The sequence below is a fragment of the Erigeron canadensis genome, chromosome 5 (genome assembly GCF_010389155.1).
Source record: "Erigeron canadensis isolate Cc75 chromosome 5, C_canadensis_v1, whole genome shotgun sequence".
In the NCBI taxonomy this organism is placed as follows: domain Eukaryota; kingdom Viridiplantae; phylum Streptophyta; class Magnoliopsida; order Asterales; family Asteraceae; genus Erigeron; species Erigeron canadensis.
Window position 1 is genome coordinate 41,288,892 of NC_057765.1, and position 16,872 is coordinate 41,305,763.

General features: G+C 34.9%; 2 protein-coding genes across 3 annotated transcripts; both read right to left on the reverse strand.

The window, feature by feature from the left end:
• Window positions 1-1,602: 1,602 nt before the first annotated feature.
• Window positions 1,603-7,477, reverse strand: LOC122599802 (E3 ubiquitin ligase PARAQUAT TOLERANCE 3-like). Of its 2 annotated transcripts, none has more exons than XM_043772388.1 (15): window positions 7,235-7,477; window positions 6,698-6,800; window positions 6,374-6,452; window positions 6,124-6,290; window positions 5,960-6,036; window positions 5,672-5,743; window positions 5,378-5,534; window positions 5,128-5,276; window positions 4,440-4,604; window positions 4,047-4,355; window positions 3,285-3,326; window positions 2,945-3,203; window positions 2,745-2,870; window positions 2,456-2,531; window positions 1,603-2,361 (listed from the first exon to the last, which is right to left on the reverse strand). In XM_043772388.1, exons 1-15 carry the CDS (start codon window positions 7,398-7,400, stop codon window positions 1,723-1,725), a joined length of 2,586 nt encoding a protein of 861 aa, XP_043628323.1. In that variant the 5' UTR covers window positions 7,401-7,477; the 3' UTR covers window positions 1,603-1,722. The 2 variants fall into 2 exon arrangements, with proteins under 2 accessions (XP_043628323.1, XP_043628322.1); XM_043772387.1 differs by having other exon boundaries at window positions 2,456-2,537.
• A 2,851-nt stretch (window positions 7,478-10,328) lies between these two features.
• Window positions 10,329-16,233, reverse strand: LOC122599987. The gene is made up of 10 exons (XM_043772618.1): window positions 16,074-16,233; window positions 13,734-13,793; window positions 13,601-13,640; window positions 12,831-13,009; window positions 12,711-12,749; window positions 12,508-12,594; window positions 11,808-11,868; window positions 11,413-11,537; window positions 10,884-10,975; window positions 10,329-10,668 (listed from the first exon to the last, which is right to left on the reverse strand). The coding sequence occupies exons 1-10, from the start codon at window positions 16,119-16,121 to the stop codon at window positions 10,554-10,556; spliced, it is 846 nt and encodes a 281-aa protein (XP_043628553.1). The 5' UTR covers window positions 16,122-16,233; the 3' UTR covers window positions 10,329-10,553.
• Window positions 16,234-16,872: the final 639 nt, after the last annotated feature.

Here is a 16,872-nt window from a genome sequence, read left to right on the forward strand (position 1 = left end):
AAATTAATTTTCTATGTTGACATTGTTTTATGGTTTCAAAATTTTTAATTTATTTCTCATAGTACAATATTACCACTATCAAGAAATAAGAATGACACTTTCTGTTTTAAAAATAACAGTTAAACAAGTATAAAATTACTATTGATGTAAATCATTCAAGTATACAACTTGTGGAATTTGTATACTCAACTAGTCAAATAAAACATCAAGTATAAGTAATTGATTTACGTCAAAAGGTAAGCTTTAACACGAATCGTGCCTTATATTTTATTGTGATGAGAATGTCTAAGTTGTCGTTTCTTGTAACTTGGACTTACACATGGTTTGACCGATCTATACATATAGGTTTTTAGATCTTGAATACTTTCATAATCAGATCTTGTTATTGGGTTTGTGGCAAGATCTTCTTTGTCGGATCTTGTTATTGGGTTTGTAGCCGGATCCTCTTACCTGGATCTTCGTCGCCGGAGCTTTTTGACCGGATCTTCTTGGCCGGATTTTATCATTGTAAAAGATAGATTTGGTTGACAATGATGGTGGGCATCTTGAATGACTGGTTTTATAAAAATTTTGATAGATCTAAAAGAAATATTGTTAACGAGGAAGAAGAAGATTTTTGTATGTTAGAAATCCATATATTGTTTTGATAGATGGATGTAGATACATATATACAGATATAATATTGTGGATGATGAAGATGATCTACTGATCTACACTCACACACAGATATACATTTTTGTTGAAAGTTTTAATTTACACTTTTGGTCCTTTTGTAATTTAATGACCATTATACCCATAATGTACATGTCATGTGACCAACTATTTAACGTCTGTTAATGGTTTGGACCAAAACCGTTGACGGAGTTCCAAAGTTGGGGATGAAAAACGTAATTTCGTGAACATAGGCATGAAACATGAAAGTAGGGGTAAACCATAGGGACGAAAATTGTAATTTACTCATTTTAATATTAATGAATAAATGATGACCCCTGAATTTTATGGAATAAAAAACTAAGATGTGAAAGGTTTTTCACCCAAGTTGGATGACGTTGTCCCACACATTCATTTCACCCGGTATTAAAACTAGGAAAGTTATAAACACCTAATATAAAATAGAGTTTGGTAACACTGTTAATTCGTTATAATTTTACACAACAATTCAAGGTTATTTTTATAGAATCGTTATTTTTGCGTCTAATATTTTTTCATATAATCATGGTTATCTTTTTTTACAGTCAGTTGGTACTGTTGATTATATTCTAAACGTTTTTTGCAACTAAATACATACGCATCATAAAAACGAGATATCAGGTGTTCCACATTATTTAACTTTTCTTGCGACTTGCGAGAGATGATGGTCGCATCATAGCTGAAGTACAGATAGAAAAGGTTTATACACTTTAAGCCTTGTTTATTTACAAGAAAAACAATAACAATTCCATAATAATAAGAAAACATACATCTGTTTGAGGTAAAGACCCAAAAGTAATGAGATAATATACATATGTTAGTCTTTTTTTTTTCCTTTTTAGTCGATGGTAAAAGCAAAGGCAAGTTCTACCAAAAAGGCAAAAAAATCATTAAAAAGAACCACCAAAAGGATTTAAAAAATATTGACTTCTTTTCATCAACTTAAGTTACGATAATACATCCAAAAATGAAAAGAAACAGAAACACATAACTTCTAATTTCTCTAATCTTTGCCAGATTGCTTAATTTCAACTATCTGTGCTTGCTGTAGTGTTCCCTGTCATGCTCACGGTTCTTTTCACGGTCCCGGTCACGTTCCCTCTCCTTTACAGGAGATGACTCGTATCTTGAAGGTCTCCGCTTGAAATGTCTGTCATCATCACTAGATTCATAATCAGCGGTTGTAGTAGCAGTGGCAGAGGCGGTGCTGTTCCTCCTGGAAGCCACTACAGATCCACCACCAGATGCTGCTTCTGAGGAACTTGATGTAAGCTTGCGTTTCTTGGAAGCTGCAGCAGCTGCTGCTTCTTCTTGTTCTGGGAAGCTGATGCGGGAGAAGACACTTCGCTTATGTTTCCGATCACTGTCAGAACTGGTTGCAGTTACTGCTGCTGCTGCTGCTGCCGCCTTAGAATCTGAGGTCGCCGGTGCTTGGGGTGGTCTTCGAGTTGATGGTTCTGAACGACGATGGCTCTTATGATGCTGAGAGTGATGATGGTGATGATGGGTGTCATCGTAGTCGTCATAATCATAACGATCACTAGAAGATTTCTTCTTTGAGGATGGGTGTGGTGGAACATCGAGGCCATCATCATGAGAATGGCGACGATCAGGTGACGGCCGTTCGGTTCTGTGGCGGTGTCCATCACTGCTGTGTTGTGGAATTGGTCTCTATAAAATCAATAAAACAATTAAACTGTCAGCTTCAGAAACTTGAAATAATCAAATAAACCATAAACTAGAGGTATAATAACAGCTTGCATACAGTTTTTGACTTCATTGAGTGACCATCCACATGGCTGCGTCCTTCTCGGCTGAAATCACGTTCTTTTGGTAATTCCCTGTTGCTGTATTAGGTTAAAATAATACAAGTTTAAGATAATATGCCATAAACCTGAATACCCAGATTGAAAAGCACTTACTTTGCACAAATGCGTGTGTTTAAAGGAACTAACTAGGGAATTATTTTTGCAAAACTTCTATCAACACAAAGTAATAAACCACATGTAATTAACTAATTATACTGCTAGATGATGTCTACACTGATGACTAACCTTCCTGTTCCACCACGCTTCTCGAAGTCATGCTTCCTCTTTAATTCAGCTCTGCGTGCTTCAAATTCCTCTCGACTCATAATGGGGGGTCCACCATTCATCCCCATTCCTAACTCTGCTAGATCCCTGTTACATATTTTATGAATATTAAGTGGTTGTTCATGCAAGTATACGTCATAAGATACAGCCAAAATAAATACCTCTGTGGTGGGATAAAAGGAGGCATCATCCCAGCCCCAAAAGGATCCTGGGGAAACATGCCTCCAAAAGGAACATCCATTGGCCCCGGAAACCCATATCCACCCATATATGGCATGCCACCAGCAGCATATGGAACCATAAATGGATCCATTCCAGGCTGCATGCCATTCCAATACGGATTATAAGGATTAGGGCCTGGAGGCATCATATAGTTCTCAGGTGCAAATTCCTGGGACGCTCTCCACTGCATCTCTGCTGCTGCAAAATTTATTAAAAAACAAATGTTAGCCATTCAATCTTATTTATGGTTTACCAAGTTTAAGGAAGATGAGACACTACCATTCATAGGCATATTAACTTTTTTCTTTTTCTTCTTCTTTGCTGAAAAGAAAGAAATAAAATATGTAAAACATATATAACACCCAACTGAGTAATAGAAGACTTTTATAGCCACACTGATACATTACAAAATACTATACATATAAATGGATCGATGCAGATTATGTATTAGAAATAATTGGTCAAAATGGTAAGATCATAAGAATCAGCTATAAGAAAACTGGTCAAAGGGCACCCAGCGTGTGATTGTAATATGTAAATTTCATAAATCAATTTATTATAAAACTGAATCATTATTGAAACACAACAGTCATATTTCATGTACTAATAATTCAAAATTTGTACAGATATACTACAAAAGATGGCAACACTTCATCTTCAATGCGGCGACGCCAACTTACATATGAATGGATTGATGCAAGTTATGTATTAACGACAGTCGATAATGGGTCAAAATGTTAACATCAGCTATAAAAAAACGGGACAAATGCTACCCTACGTGTGCTAGTAATGCATAGAACCCAGTAAATCAATTTATTAAAAAGTATTGAAATACAACCGTTATATAGTCATATTTCAAACTAAATATTCAAATATTCAGACGAAGAGTTTCGGGTTGACCCGGACAGGCCATATTTAGCTAGCACCAAATGATTTCTGGTTTTAAATTGTAACAAAGACCAAACATAGAACCATGCGTAGGCAGCCGATAAACATCCCTTGAATAGGGCTGGAAAAGAAGGCTGGATCTTGATATATTACCTGCCTCAGCAGGAACTTGCTTCTGCTGCACCTCATCATCAGCAAGTCGTCCACTTCCCTGTGATGCTGGTTCCATTACACTTCTAGACCCATATGTTGCTTCAGAGACATCAGGGGCATTTGCGACTTTTTTCCCCGATACTGCCGGCTGGGCTATAAGAGTTGTATCATGTTCAGCAGGTCCGGACGGCATCTTTGCAGTCTCCCCATTCTGAGGTGGATGTTGCTCCCCCTTGGAGGCTGCGGACTGTGAAGGAGATGGAATCTTAAGCTGTTGTGGAGGTGGTGGACATCTGGCAGATTCCATATCTGAAAAATGGAAGTGACCAAAAGAGGATTAAGAAACATCATCACTGGTTATAACAATTAAAATTATAAGTTGTATATATATACCTTGAACGTGATAGGCACTGCCACCATTTTCAGCACTGCTATTATTTGACTCCAATATTCGGTTTATCGTATCTCTTAGTGTTTTATTGGGCAACAGATCATCTGCTAGCACATTTGTGGCACCACAAACACACACTGATTTATTGATAATGTGATCTCTTATACCTGACATGAAATCAAATAAATGCGATCAAAAATCCACAGATAGCATGATGTTGTCGTATTAGATCATTCACAAAGGTTAGGTGAAAGAAAGGTTAAATGAGATGATATGGCAAGTGAAGAAGGGTAAAACCTTCAAACTCATTCGGTTAAATACATCAGTGAAATGGGAACTGGTGATATATATCACCGGCTGAATGTTGCAGAGTGTTTGTACGTGACATCTAATATTAAATTCACATGTGGCTGTAGGTGAATGTGCTGTACGCACTTGAGAATTTGTGAGTGAAGAAATAATATTTATATCTATATTAAATATATTAAGGTGGGTCTGAATGATAGATTGATAGGTGAATGGTTAAGGGGAAAAGAAAAGGTTAAAAATGTGAAAAGGTCATGCTTCTGTGGCAGAAAAAAGTGTAGGTGAAAGAGGTGAATGGTTACGAATGGTCTTAGTTCAAAAACTTGGCATTACACTGTACACCTATAATCTAATGTCTTTATCGCAATTAAAATTAAAACTTACATTTATCACAGAAACTCGTGAAACAGCACTTGCTGGTGAGAACAGCATCCTTCATCACTTCTTTACACAAAGGGCAGTGAAGTTCTGGAGGGAGATCACCAACAGTACGAGTAGAAGGCATACCTTCGATCTCCTTCTCAAAAGCAGCCCTGTTGCAAAAGCATTAAGCACAAGACAATTAGTCAAATTATACATACACGATTCACTAAGCCAAAGGAAACTATAACGTAATACAAACAAAGCAACATACTCATTCGGCTTTAAAACTGCCACCGCACCACTAGGTAATGCATAAGAACCATCTGGGGTAGCCATTAACATAGATTTTGGGATGCCAGTTGGAGGTTTCACCCTCTTGATATCATAACGTGAATCACCATTGGTAGGGCAGTGCTGAATAAAATGACCTGGCAAAAATAGCAATTATGATTACTAATATACCATTACTTCTGAACTTGGAAACTAGAAGTAATCTACCACATGTTCTTGCTAATTATCTATAATAGAGTAAGAGAGTAGCAATCATCTAGACCAACAACTCTACCTGGTTCTTTGCATCTGTGGCATACATAGCCTGGAGGTGGTGTTCTTCGCTCAAAGCCACCATTGCCCCGACCTAAAAAATAAGAGCAAAATACAATTTTCAGCGACACGTAACATTGATTCGCTTTTGTATTAAATCATCATATGCATTCTATATGCTGTGCTCTTTCATGATGTCATCTTTTTACAACAATTCACAAGCCAAATTTTCATAATGAAGAACACAACCACATACATAACATTAACTTTAATAAATAACTGAATTAGGAAGCTAAAAAAAGATAATTACCAAAACCTCGTCCACCCATTCGACCACCCATTCCACGCCCAAAGCCTCTACCCCCACCAAAACCATCAAAATTTTGCCTGCAAGTAAATAAGCCAAACTTCAATCCCTCACATGACATATAATCATCACAAAAGAAAGAGCTAAAACTGAGAAGGTGATAGTACTGCTGCCAGTCCAACGCTGGTGTATCAATTAAGGCCTGGATTTTGCTGTCCTCGTCAGCATTACTGGGAACGGTAGCATCCTGAGGTTGATTAGTAGATACAGGGGCTACAACTTCAGGAATTTCATAAAGGTCATTTCCAAATTCATCATATTCTGAACCATCAGCCTACAAAATCTCGAAAATCTGACGTATTATAATCCTGAACCACGACCAAATTCTTTATAATATTATCGTTAGAAAAAGCTTACATAGTTCAGAGCCGAAAGACCAGCTCCGGAAAAGTTATTCTTAGCCTGTTGCGCACTCTCCGGCTCAACCATATTTGGCCTGCAATGTAAATTACAAAGAATAACTCATCTAATCACCTAAAAGTCTCAAACTTGACAGGTATAATTTGACCATCCAACGTGCACAAAGCTTTTGCCGGGTCAACAAACCATGATTTGGTTTATGTAACCATTAGAGTAAGCGAAGCTAAGCAGTCAAACGTAACCCAAAAGAAAGTATCATATGCCTCTAAATAACCAAAAAAATATATATATATTTAAATTTTAAAGGTTTTGAAAATATACTCAGTTTCAGTAGGTGCTGCAACTATAGTCTTGCGAGGTTGACCAGGTATACGACGAATTAAAACAGAAGTATTTTTATGAATCTGGTCTTCATCAAGATACTCTGAAATTACAAAAACATAACAATGCTGTGAAACACTATAAATGCAACAATCGACTTCAATCTAACTACCTTAATAACCCCCTAAATCACCCCAAAATGACAACCCATTTCTGCAAACTTCTTAACATAACCACCACCTAGTTTAAAAAAAATATTTTATTATTAACTAATGTTAATCCTCTCATTCAAAACCAGCTAAAAAAAGAATAAAGCTTCAAGCTTCTGCAAAAAAATATATATATCTCTCTGACACTCTAGGAATGTCTAGATTGTTTACTGCTAATAAGTTTTGTTTAAAGATCCTATTTTAGCAGACCAAGTTCATTACAAATCATCTCGATGGCACTTATGTTAATCAAGTTTATTTCGAATAACCCAGAACTAAACAAATAAGCCGAAAACCAACTAATAGGTCGAAATCTAAAAACACACACCTTCATCATTCTGGGGGTTGGTGACGACAAGATCATAATCAGTGCCTCTACCCAATTGCTTGGATTCATATATTTTTTCTTTCAAAGAGGCAACTGTTATATAATGTCCATCGATTGGAACCGAGTCATAATCTTTAGCACTTTTAAACTTATAATATACTGCCATAATTATTATCTCAAAAATATAAAAATTTCTTTTTCTTTTCTCTCAAAAAAAATCAAATAACAAGCACGAACTTCAGTTCACTACTACTACTACTATCGATAAAGGCGTTCATATAATATATATAAACTTATTAAACGCCTTATTTAAACACTAAAAAAAATCAAAGATAATAATAATAACAGTACAAAAATCAAAAACAAATAATCTCTATTTTTTTTTCACAAAATCAAACCGACTCGGGAACTGCTTCAATCTGCTTCAATCAAATCCTTGAATTATGTTCACGCGCATAAATCCTTCCGATTTTTGCGCTGATTCTTCACTCGCTCAATCAAATTGATGATTTCACGCGCTAGGGTTTCAAAAAGATTCGATCTTGGCCGATGAAAATCGGAACCCTAAATCGGAAACCCTAATTCTTCAATTCTCCGTCGTCGATCTCTTCAGGTGCTTAATTCTTCCGATATAGCGATAGATTCGCTTTCAATTTCTCGGATCTGGTATCTGATTAAGCGATTTCCTTCCAATCGTCTCGAATCTTTGTATCGTGATATATATATATATATACGTTTATGTATATATGATCGAGAAATCGTTCAAAGACGAAACGAATATCGAATTCAAGAGGTTAATTATGTGAATTGCCTTATAAAAGATGAATAATTCATTATTCCTTGAGGGATTGGAATTATCGTGAGCGAATTAGGGCAAAATCGCCAGAAAGATGTATGTATATATTCCCCCAAATATTTGTATGTGTGTAAGACGGACTTGCCCACTTTCGAGATAAAGCGGTGTTGTACTTTAATGTGGATATATATAGTGGGGATAGTTACACTTTAGCCCCCTTGGATACTTTTATAAATGGTAACTATGAAAGTCATTGGAATAATCATGTGACTTTCCCATTATGTTCTATGTGAACGGTGACAAAAGACGGTCAATACTTAAGAAATAAGAATGTAAGGATATGTTCGGCAAAAGTTCGTAATTTATAATTGGGGTCTGCTAAATACAACCCTTAAGGCTGTGTTTAAGGTGTATAAATTATTTGTACATTACCATGAAAATCGGGAGTAGACTTTTAATATGGAAGGTACAAGTTGTTTTATGCACATTAAATACAGCTCTTAGGGCTGTATTTAGCATTTTCTTTTATAATTATAACTTGTAATTGTACCTTTTTAATTGTAAAATGCAGTCTTTAGTTTTTGGAAAAAGTTAACTAAAATTTTTATTTTTTTTTAGATGTTTGGTATTATAGTTATAACTGTAATTTTATGAAACATTTGTGTAATTATACAATTTAAAGCTTCATCTAAACTGAAAATTTTGAAACGTTACTTTCGTTTGTTATTGGAGCTTTGTTCCCAAGTAAGAGCTAAAGAGAAGTACATAAATAAAGGGAAAAGAGGAAAAAGAGAAGGTTTCGTTGTTAGACTGATTTAAAAGATAGGAGGTTGTGACCGAAAAGTTATTGTCGATTAAGTGAAAAGGATGGATTTTGGTTTAAAAAGAGATTGTTATATGTAATTAAGAAACTTAGGAAAAAAAATACATGATAGAATGACTTTTTTAAAAGTCTTTTTGTCAAAGTACTAGAAAATTCAACTTCAAATAATTAAAAGTGTATACATTATAAATTAACCCCACAAAATATAGTACGTATTCAATTTTTATTTTTTAAAAAACTTGTGTGACACACACACAATGAAATTATACTATATTTCTAAAAATGACAATGTTTGATAGCTGTTATGTAATGATCAAAAGTTATGAATATAATGTAAAAAATAATAATAATAGAAACTTGATATTTACAGTAAGTGGGTGGTATGAATTTCCGGTACCGATGATTGGTATGTGGCATTGCCACACCCTCTCAATTGGCATAAATCGACATGTGGTATGGGGGTACGAAATCGGCATGCCTTAATCGATGCTAGTGAATGTCTGGACATTTTCATCTCTCTCTTTTTCTCTCTATATATATGTATGTATGTATATATATATCGATACCAATTAGCATCGCCAGCCCTTGACATGGATTTGGTACATATGTAATGTAATAACATCTAAGTCAACAATTAACACCTAAAACTTTTAATCTAATAAACTGCCATCTATTTATGTATTTCTATTTAATACTACAATTCCGTAATTTCTTAAACAAATGGCATGAAAAGCAAACCAAAATTGTACATGTTAAGGTAAGTTGACTAGATACTCAATTTTCATCAAAATTCTTATTCAAAATTATAGTTGATCATCAGTCGTATGTCATATGCTCCAGTTATATGTACTTTATTGGTTTAACCTCTTCGAGATTTTGAACTGAGTTTATATATTGATACTGTAGTGTTTCGGGGGTATTATGTATTCAAGCTTCAGTCTCCAAGTCCAAGACTATCAGGAGGTAGATGATGACTTCAAGCTTAGCTTTAAAAAGGTTGATATTCGAGGTTGAATAACTCACAAATATTATCCTAGTATGTTGGGGTCCTAAAAAGGAACTATGCTATCATCATTTCTCTGAGCCTTAGATGTGTAAATCTGGTCCAGTAAGAAGAATAAAGTTGCAAATGTCATGAAACATTCCTTACACAAGTCATAACCAGGTATGTCTTCTAAACCACATACGAAGCTACAGCCCTAAAGCCAAATGTTCATCAGACATGTTCTTAGGACTGGAGGTGAAAATCATTCAGCTCGACTCCTGAGAACCAAATTAATAAATGTCTTCGGCCTACAGATTGGAAGTAAGTCGTTCGGTGATCAAAGTCCAATGACATGGTCCATTAAGAAGAACCTGATATTGGACTATTGCTCAGCCCATATAGACAGCCGACAGTGATAGGGATATGAACTCAAAATCAAAGAGAATAATGCTTTTGCATTTACATAAACCTTAGAACCAAACAAACTATATTAGTACAAAAGCAAACATTTGATTAAATTCACAATCCCTTAAATTACCTTTTTGAACCACTCTTTGGCCACATGATTGAGTACAAAAAGAACCAGAAAGTACAAACCTAGATTTTCTGAACATACTACCTTTTTTTTCGTTCTACTAGATATAGGTTTCAATCTGTACTATCTGGGTTGGATTGTAAACTTTAATCTGAGCAAGAGAGAGAAAACTAAAAGAGGTCATATGTCTGTCAAGATTAAGGACGAAATAACCACAACATAAGCAAGAAAGAAGAATATGGCTATCTGCATGAACAACTTCGGATTATCTCGCATGTTTGGAGATGTTACCGCTCTGCAAAACAAAACAAAAGGTCCATGTTTACTTTGAGAGGTTTGAAACTATCATCAACCAGAGCAAAATTTTAATAGATATCACTGCACAAGTGCACAACATTCACCAAATCTATACTTTAAAAATGACCTATTACCCAACCTTCCCACCTTGCCACTTCTACTCGTGAACATTGGAGTTTTATGTATTAGACGATTGCAGCTGAGAGAAGTTACCTAGCAATACGCTGAGAAAGCCGGGGGAAGGGTAAGCTCTGAATAAAGACAATGCCAGGTCCAGTCAACATTGCTGTTACTAGATTGTCCCCCTATGAAAGATCAATGTGAATCACACATTTAAAAAACAATAATGATAAAGCAGCATATGAACCTTTATCTATGTAATCCATTTAACAAGAGCTGTGAAATTTGGTGTCCATGCATTAACGCCCCAAGCCCACCCTGCCTAAACTGTTCAGTAAGAAATACTTCTTATATGTCAATTGTCACTCTACCACATACCAATAAACTCATTTACCTAACCAATGTACCTTTTATTTCGATCATTAAATCTGCTTTGGTCGAAACTAAACTTTTCCGACATATTTTCCCTTGATAAGCCTTAACACTAATATAATTTAATAAGTCGAAAAAAGAAACTAATTTATTTAGCAAGCACACAGTAGTAGTAACATAAGACGCACAAAGTAAGCAATAAAATAATAACTAATGTTATTAATCAGACCACAACCAATAAGCAAGTTACCCCAAAGACCACTCTTCTCATTGGGCCGTTGTACTTAATTTGCACATTGACCGTAGATGGTACGGCAACAATGCTAGACATATCAACTTGAAGAGTCTCGCCCACTTCAAGATTCTTCTGCACAACTAACAACAGAAAGAAAAGGAAAGTAAGATGGGTCAACGTAATCATTATTAAGACAAAATAGCTAAGATACTATATGATAAGCTTTAACTACAAGATCAACTACTATTGGGTAATGGAAATCATTAATAAGACAAATATGGAGTTAAAGCAACGTTTATATAGTAAAAGTTTTAACTATTAGCTGCTATAAAGTATAAACACAAAATATTTGCCGAGTTATGAGCATTTCTATGTGCAACATCAGAACCTACAAGTTATAAGAAACATACCAGATCCACCCCCAACTATAAATGCCAAGCCTTGGCCTGACAGCTTTTGTCTCAAGAATCCCTACAAAAACATAAGACTGTAGTTAGATACATGCACTTAGTTTAATGGAGTTTAGAGGTGGCCCTTTCGGTCAGTTTTAGTTGAGTTGTATCCTTAACCTGTCAAATAGAAATCTAGCTTAAAGAAAATAGTGAATCAAAACCTTTAGTTTAAGAGAGAACGAGTCAAATGAGTGACATAAAAAAAAAAACTAAGCTTAAGTGAGCGAACAGGTTAAAAGTCACTGAAATTCCTTTTTATTTATATAAAGGCAATTAATTCACATACATTTGGTCCATAATAGGACATTATGCACACATTCATTCCCACCAGCACTGTGGTTAACCCACAACTTCAGGGATAGAGGTCCACTTTAATAGTTTAATGCATTGATCCTCCTACATTATCTTATTCAAATTTAGATAATTTACGTAACAATATTGTTTTTGTAACCATAACTAAGACACTCATAACTTGTAAAAGAAATCAACGAGTGCAAAAAAAGATGTTTGTGAACCAACCAAACCCGTTCCAGTTCATGCTAAAAATGCCCAGATTCAAGACAAACCTAATGTGTCACCCAACCCACCCATTTCGCAACCTCTAAGTTTCCAACTACTATCAGATAAGTAAATGTTGCTGAGGACCATGGAATCTCACCTCTACGCCAGGTACAACATTACGTGCCCTCTGATCAAAAGTATTACTGATCTTGACATCACCGATGGAGCAAAGGAATGCATCTGGCTACAAAATAATACTCCAAAAGTCAAATAGAGACCATCTCATCGATATGAAAAATTGGAGGCAAAATATATGCCATATAAAGAAAGGTAAAAGCAGTTGACAAGTCAAATATAGACCTGACACAAAATTTCACCACCAAACTTTGCTAAGTCAATCTGCAACATAGTAAACGAAAATCTAAGTATTGAACATGAACTCTTGGTCAACTGTCAACTACAGAATAGGATGAGACAAACCGGGAGAATCCTTGCAAGAGAAGGTGCAGCAATGCCAACAAATCCATCACTTGTACCGTTATTTAGAAAAATTGTGCTACTCACATGCTTGCCAAAAAGCCACTGCCACATTCCAGCCTCATTATCTGGGGCATAAACATTTTCCATTTGAGTCAACCCAGACATGTAGCACATGCAACCTGCAGAGAGATCACACATTATTGGAATTTTTCGTTTAATATGCCGATGTTACAGATTACAATATAGGGGAATTATTTCATTGACAGCGCTAAATTCATCTAGGGTTTTGTATGTCTAGGCCTGACACCCGCTATTATGCTCTGTATTTTATGGTTATGTAGAGAATACTTATATCAAAGTACCATGTCCACAAGACTTGTGATACAAAGCCCATTAGTTACCGCTTCCCGAACAAAGTACAAAAAAAAACACCACAGATAAATATACAAATACCCTACATTCATGTTGGGGTATATACCGTGGCACATGCATATCTGGTCATAAATTCAGCTAATTATGTAGTTGTTAGTGTTATGATCTCTAAAGATGTTTTGGTCCATCACCCCTACTGTAATCTATACATTGTAATGTTGTTTAATGGAATATTACATAATCTATGCAGATCTTGCTCATCAATAATAAACATGATGCATCAGTGACCAAAAGAAAGATTAAAGGGCATTTCGCTGATTAAAAAAGTTACACAGAAAAATGCACAAACAGATTAAAAGACCGGTTATATAAAGAGAATATAATCAATATGGATTTACCTGGCCTTGCACTGACTTTCTCATCTGGTTTCAACATTATCTGGCATAGACAATCAGAATTAATGATCAAAGATTTAGGTTATTTTGGTGGAGATTAAGTTCTTTGGAGAAAGATGAAGGATACAGCAAATACCTGAACTATCTGAGCCTCGCCCCCTAAAATCTGAAAAGGTGTAACATCTTCTTGCTGGCTCTATTGAAATTAATCCCAATAGTCAAATTATTGAAGTAAAAAAATACTATATTAGGTGCATCAATTGTTTAAATACTTGAATGTTACGAAATACAGTATTAGGTGCTTGATTGTTGCTTGTTAACTGTTAAGAAATACCACATCAGGAATTTGAATTGTTAATTGTTATAGGCTTAAAGCTATATTCTAAAGGTTCAGTTGTACATTTGGATATAGCTTATGTGATTCTGCGAAGCCAATGCACATGAAGTTGATAATTGTCCTTTAACTGATCAAAAATCACATACAATTAATGTAAGACATGTTTAGATAGAAAGTGAAGAAACTTAACTTATATAAGAAGTGTCAATTTTGAAGTGTGTTAGAAACACAGATACAAATTATGATATAAAGGCTAAGGTAAGGTCAAAACAATTAAGTTAGTCCATACATCTTTCATAGAAATGCCGACAAAATACACCATCTGTTTGATATTACCGAAACCCTGTGAGTATAGTTCCTAGTTTAATATATTCTAATCTCCGTCCCCAAATAAATGCCAAGTACTAAACTACAACTTTCATCACTTCTAATTTCAATTATCCCGATCAGGTTGCGGGTTCAATTGTTCAAGTCTCCTTAAGAACATCAATGCATCAGTTTGCTGGCTGTTCATAACATAAGTTTCATCTTGAATTTATACCTTTAATGTGCAACCTTCAATTGGTACTTAATATCTATAAAAGTGTGATAACTGTCAGATAAATAGACTTCTCACAATGAATATGGTGCAAATTTGTTATTTATAAGCACCCATTGATACATGCAAGGTTAGATTTAAGAGAAAACGGTGTCAATAATCTTACATGGTTAAACCATATTAAGAAAAGCTATAGAAGATATTAATAACGTGAAGAACAGTTATTTTCTTATCATTTCCTTACTTGCTCTTTGTAACCTTACATCGCCTTGCATATAATCAGCTCATGGAATGCTGAACGTCTTTCTATAAAAGAATTTGAGAATTAAATGTAACACATGGGTTCCATTCCTTCAAGACTTTAGTGCTGTGCTGTAAAATGTACAGACTTTTTTCATCTGTTGCAACCCGACAGGCCACAACTCTTACTTTTTGACAGGTAAAGACTTACATTTTGAACAACCTAATATTTACATAAATTGTCGCAAGTTAGACATGAACCTTCAACCTCTTGGTAGATGGGCCACACCCTAAAGCGCTATATCAAAGGCCCTCAAGATAAAACCCTAAAGCACATTCTTTCCTAGTGCACCATATAAACACCTAAGATGTAAATTTGAAAAAAGAAAGGGATGAAATGAGAACCAAGTGGACCTGGAATTTCTATCTTTAACACCCTCATGTATTATCCGCTTGTACATGGTGCATCATGTTGGTTGTACCTATTGCCTGTGAAGAAAATATGGTGTGTACCTTTTCTTTAACAGCAAAAAGTATGGTGTGTACCTATCACTTCCATTACTAAAGCTCTATAAGTCTAACAGCTAAATAAGTCTTCTTCTAACATGTATTTCGAGAAACTGCTGCACAGTCTCACAGACATTCATACCAACCAACACAAACCTGGCAACTATTTGACTCTTTAGTATGATATAAAATCAGCTATTTACTAAAACATGGTTAGTTGGTTACCAATGTAGCCTCCGTATAAGATTGTCGAGCATCATATATACACAGATACACATCCAAGCTCTTGCAACCTAGTAACCCCACTGTTCCACCACCACACTTTCATCTCCAAAGGATAAAAATGTATTTTTCCTTAAAAATTACATCCCTCTTCCCCAATTTAATCACCGGTAAAACCGCAAAATTTACAAATTATTTAGCTTTTAAATTGTATAAAATGTAATCAAACATCCTACATTGCATAGGCCATAAACCCTAAACTTAAGGACCAGCTTCAGAATCGAACCCGTGATCTATTCCCACAAAAGTCCTCCTCAACCAGGTCAACCAACCGTTTGCGAGGAACGGAATTTTGGGCAAAATTCTTATTGTTTGATACTACTTGATCACAAACTTGCCACATCACATATTTGTATATATATATAATCATAGACAGCAGTTACACATCAGATCAACTACAATTGACGAATTTATAAAATTTACAAATCTTAAATAGTAAACAAAAACTGAAAAAACTACCACGCGATCATATACATACAATAAAAAGAATTCACCAAATAAACAGAAATTGATTGAACAAATAAATAGCAAAATTGAGGAAGTAAAATAATAATGAATGGATGAATATATACCTGATAAACAAAGGGCTGAAACGGTGTTGAAAAGAACGGAGCTGCCATGAGATCCGAAATACACACGCACTGGATTTTGACGGAAGATCACTGGAATTAAATATTAAAACCCCTTTGGAATTTTTGGATCGATTTGAGTGAAAATCGATTTTGTTTTCATTTTTTCTTACTATAGACTTTGGTTAAATAAAGGTGATTAAATTACTTAGATAACCACCTGGCTTTACTAAAATAACGAAGTGGATAAGTGTAGCTTGATGATGGATGAAGGGTAATACTGACATTTCATGAGTGTCTGGCTGCGTGCCTTTTTTTTTCTTCGTCCTTATAATAGCTTTTATTTATTTATGTGGAGCCCGTTGAGTTTTCTCCTAAAGTTGTGGGTTCGAGTTTGACACAATCTTTGGGTTTTCCATCTAGGAATTTTTCATAAGGAGAGGGGTTGAGAGACTACAACGTATACTCAGCATCTCGTGAGGTCCAACGATTGTTGGTTAAAATTGTCTCCAACCACGTCTGAGTCAAAATACACCTTTCAAAAAAAGAACAACTTTTTTTGAAATTTTTTTTTATATAAGCCACGTTTTAGAAGTCATCATAATAATAATGGATTTATAATAACAACCATGAATTTTTTTCTTATACAAATTCTAAAAAACTTATATTTTCGTAGATACTTCGATTCAATTTTAACTCAACGACTCAAGGTAATTATACAAACACTAACTTTATATTTACAAATTTTTTCATCAATTTCATAAAAGTAGTACAAGTGTAATATTTAATAAGACAATAGGTA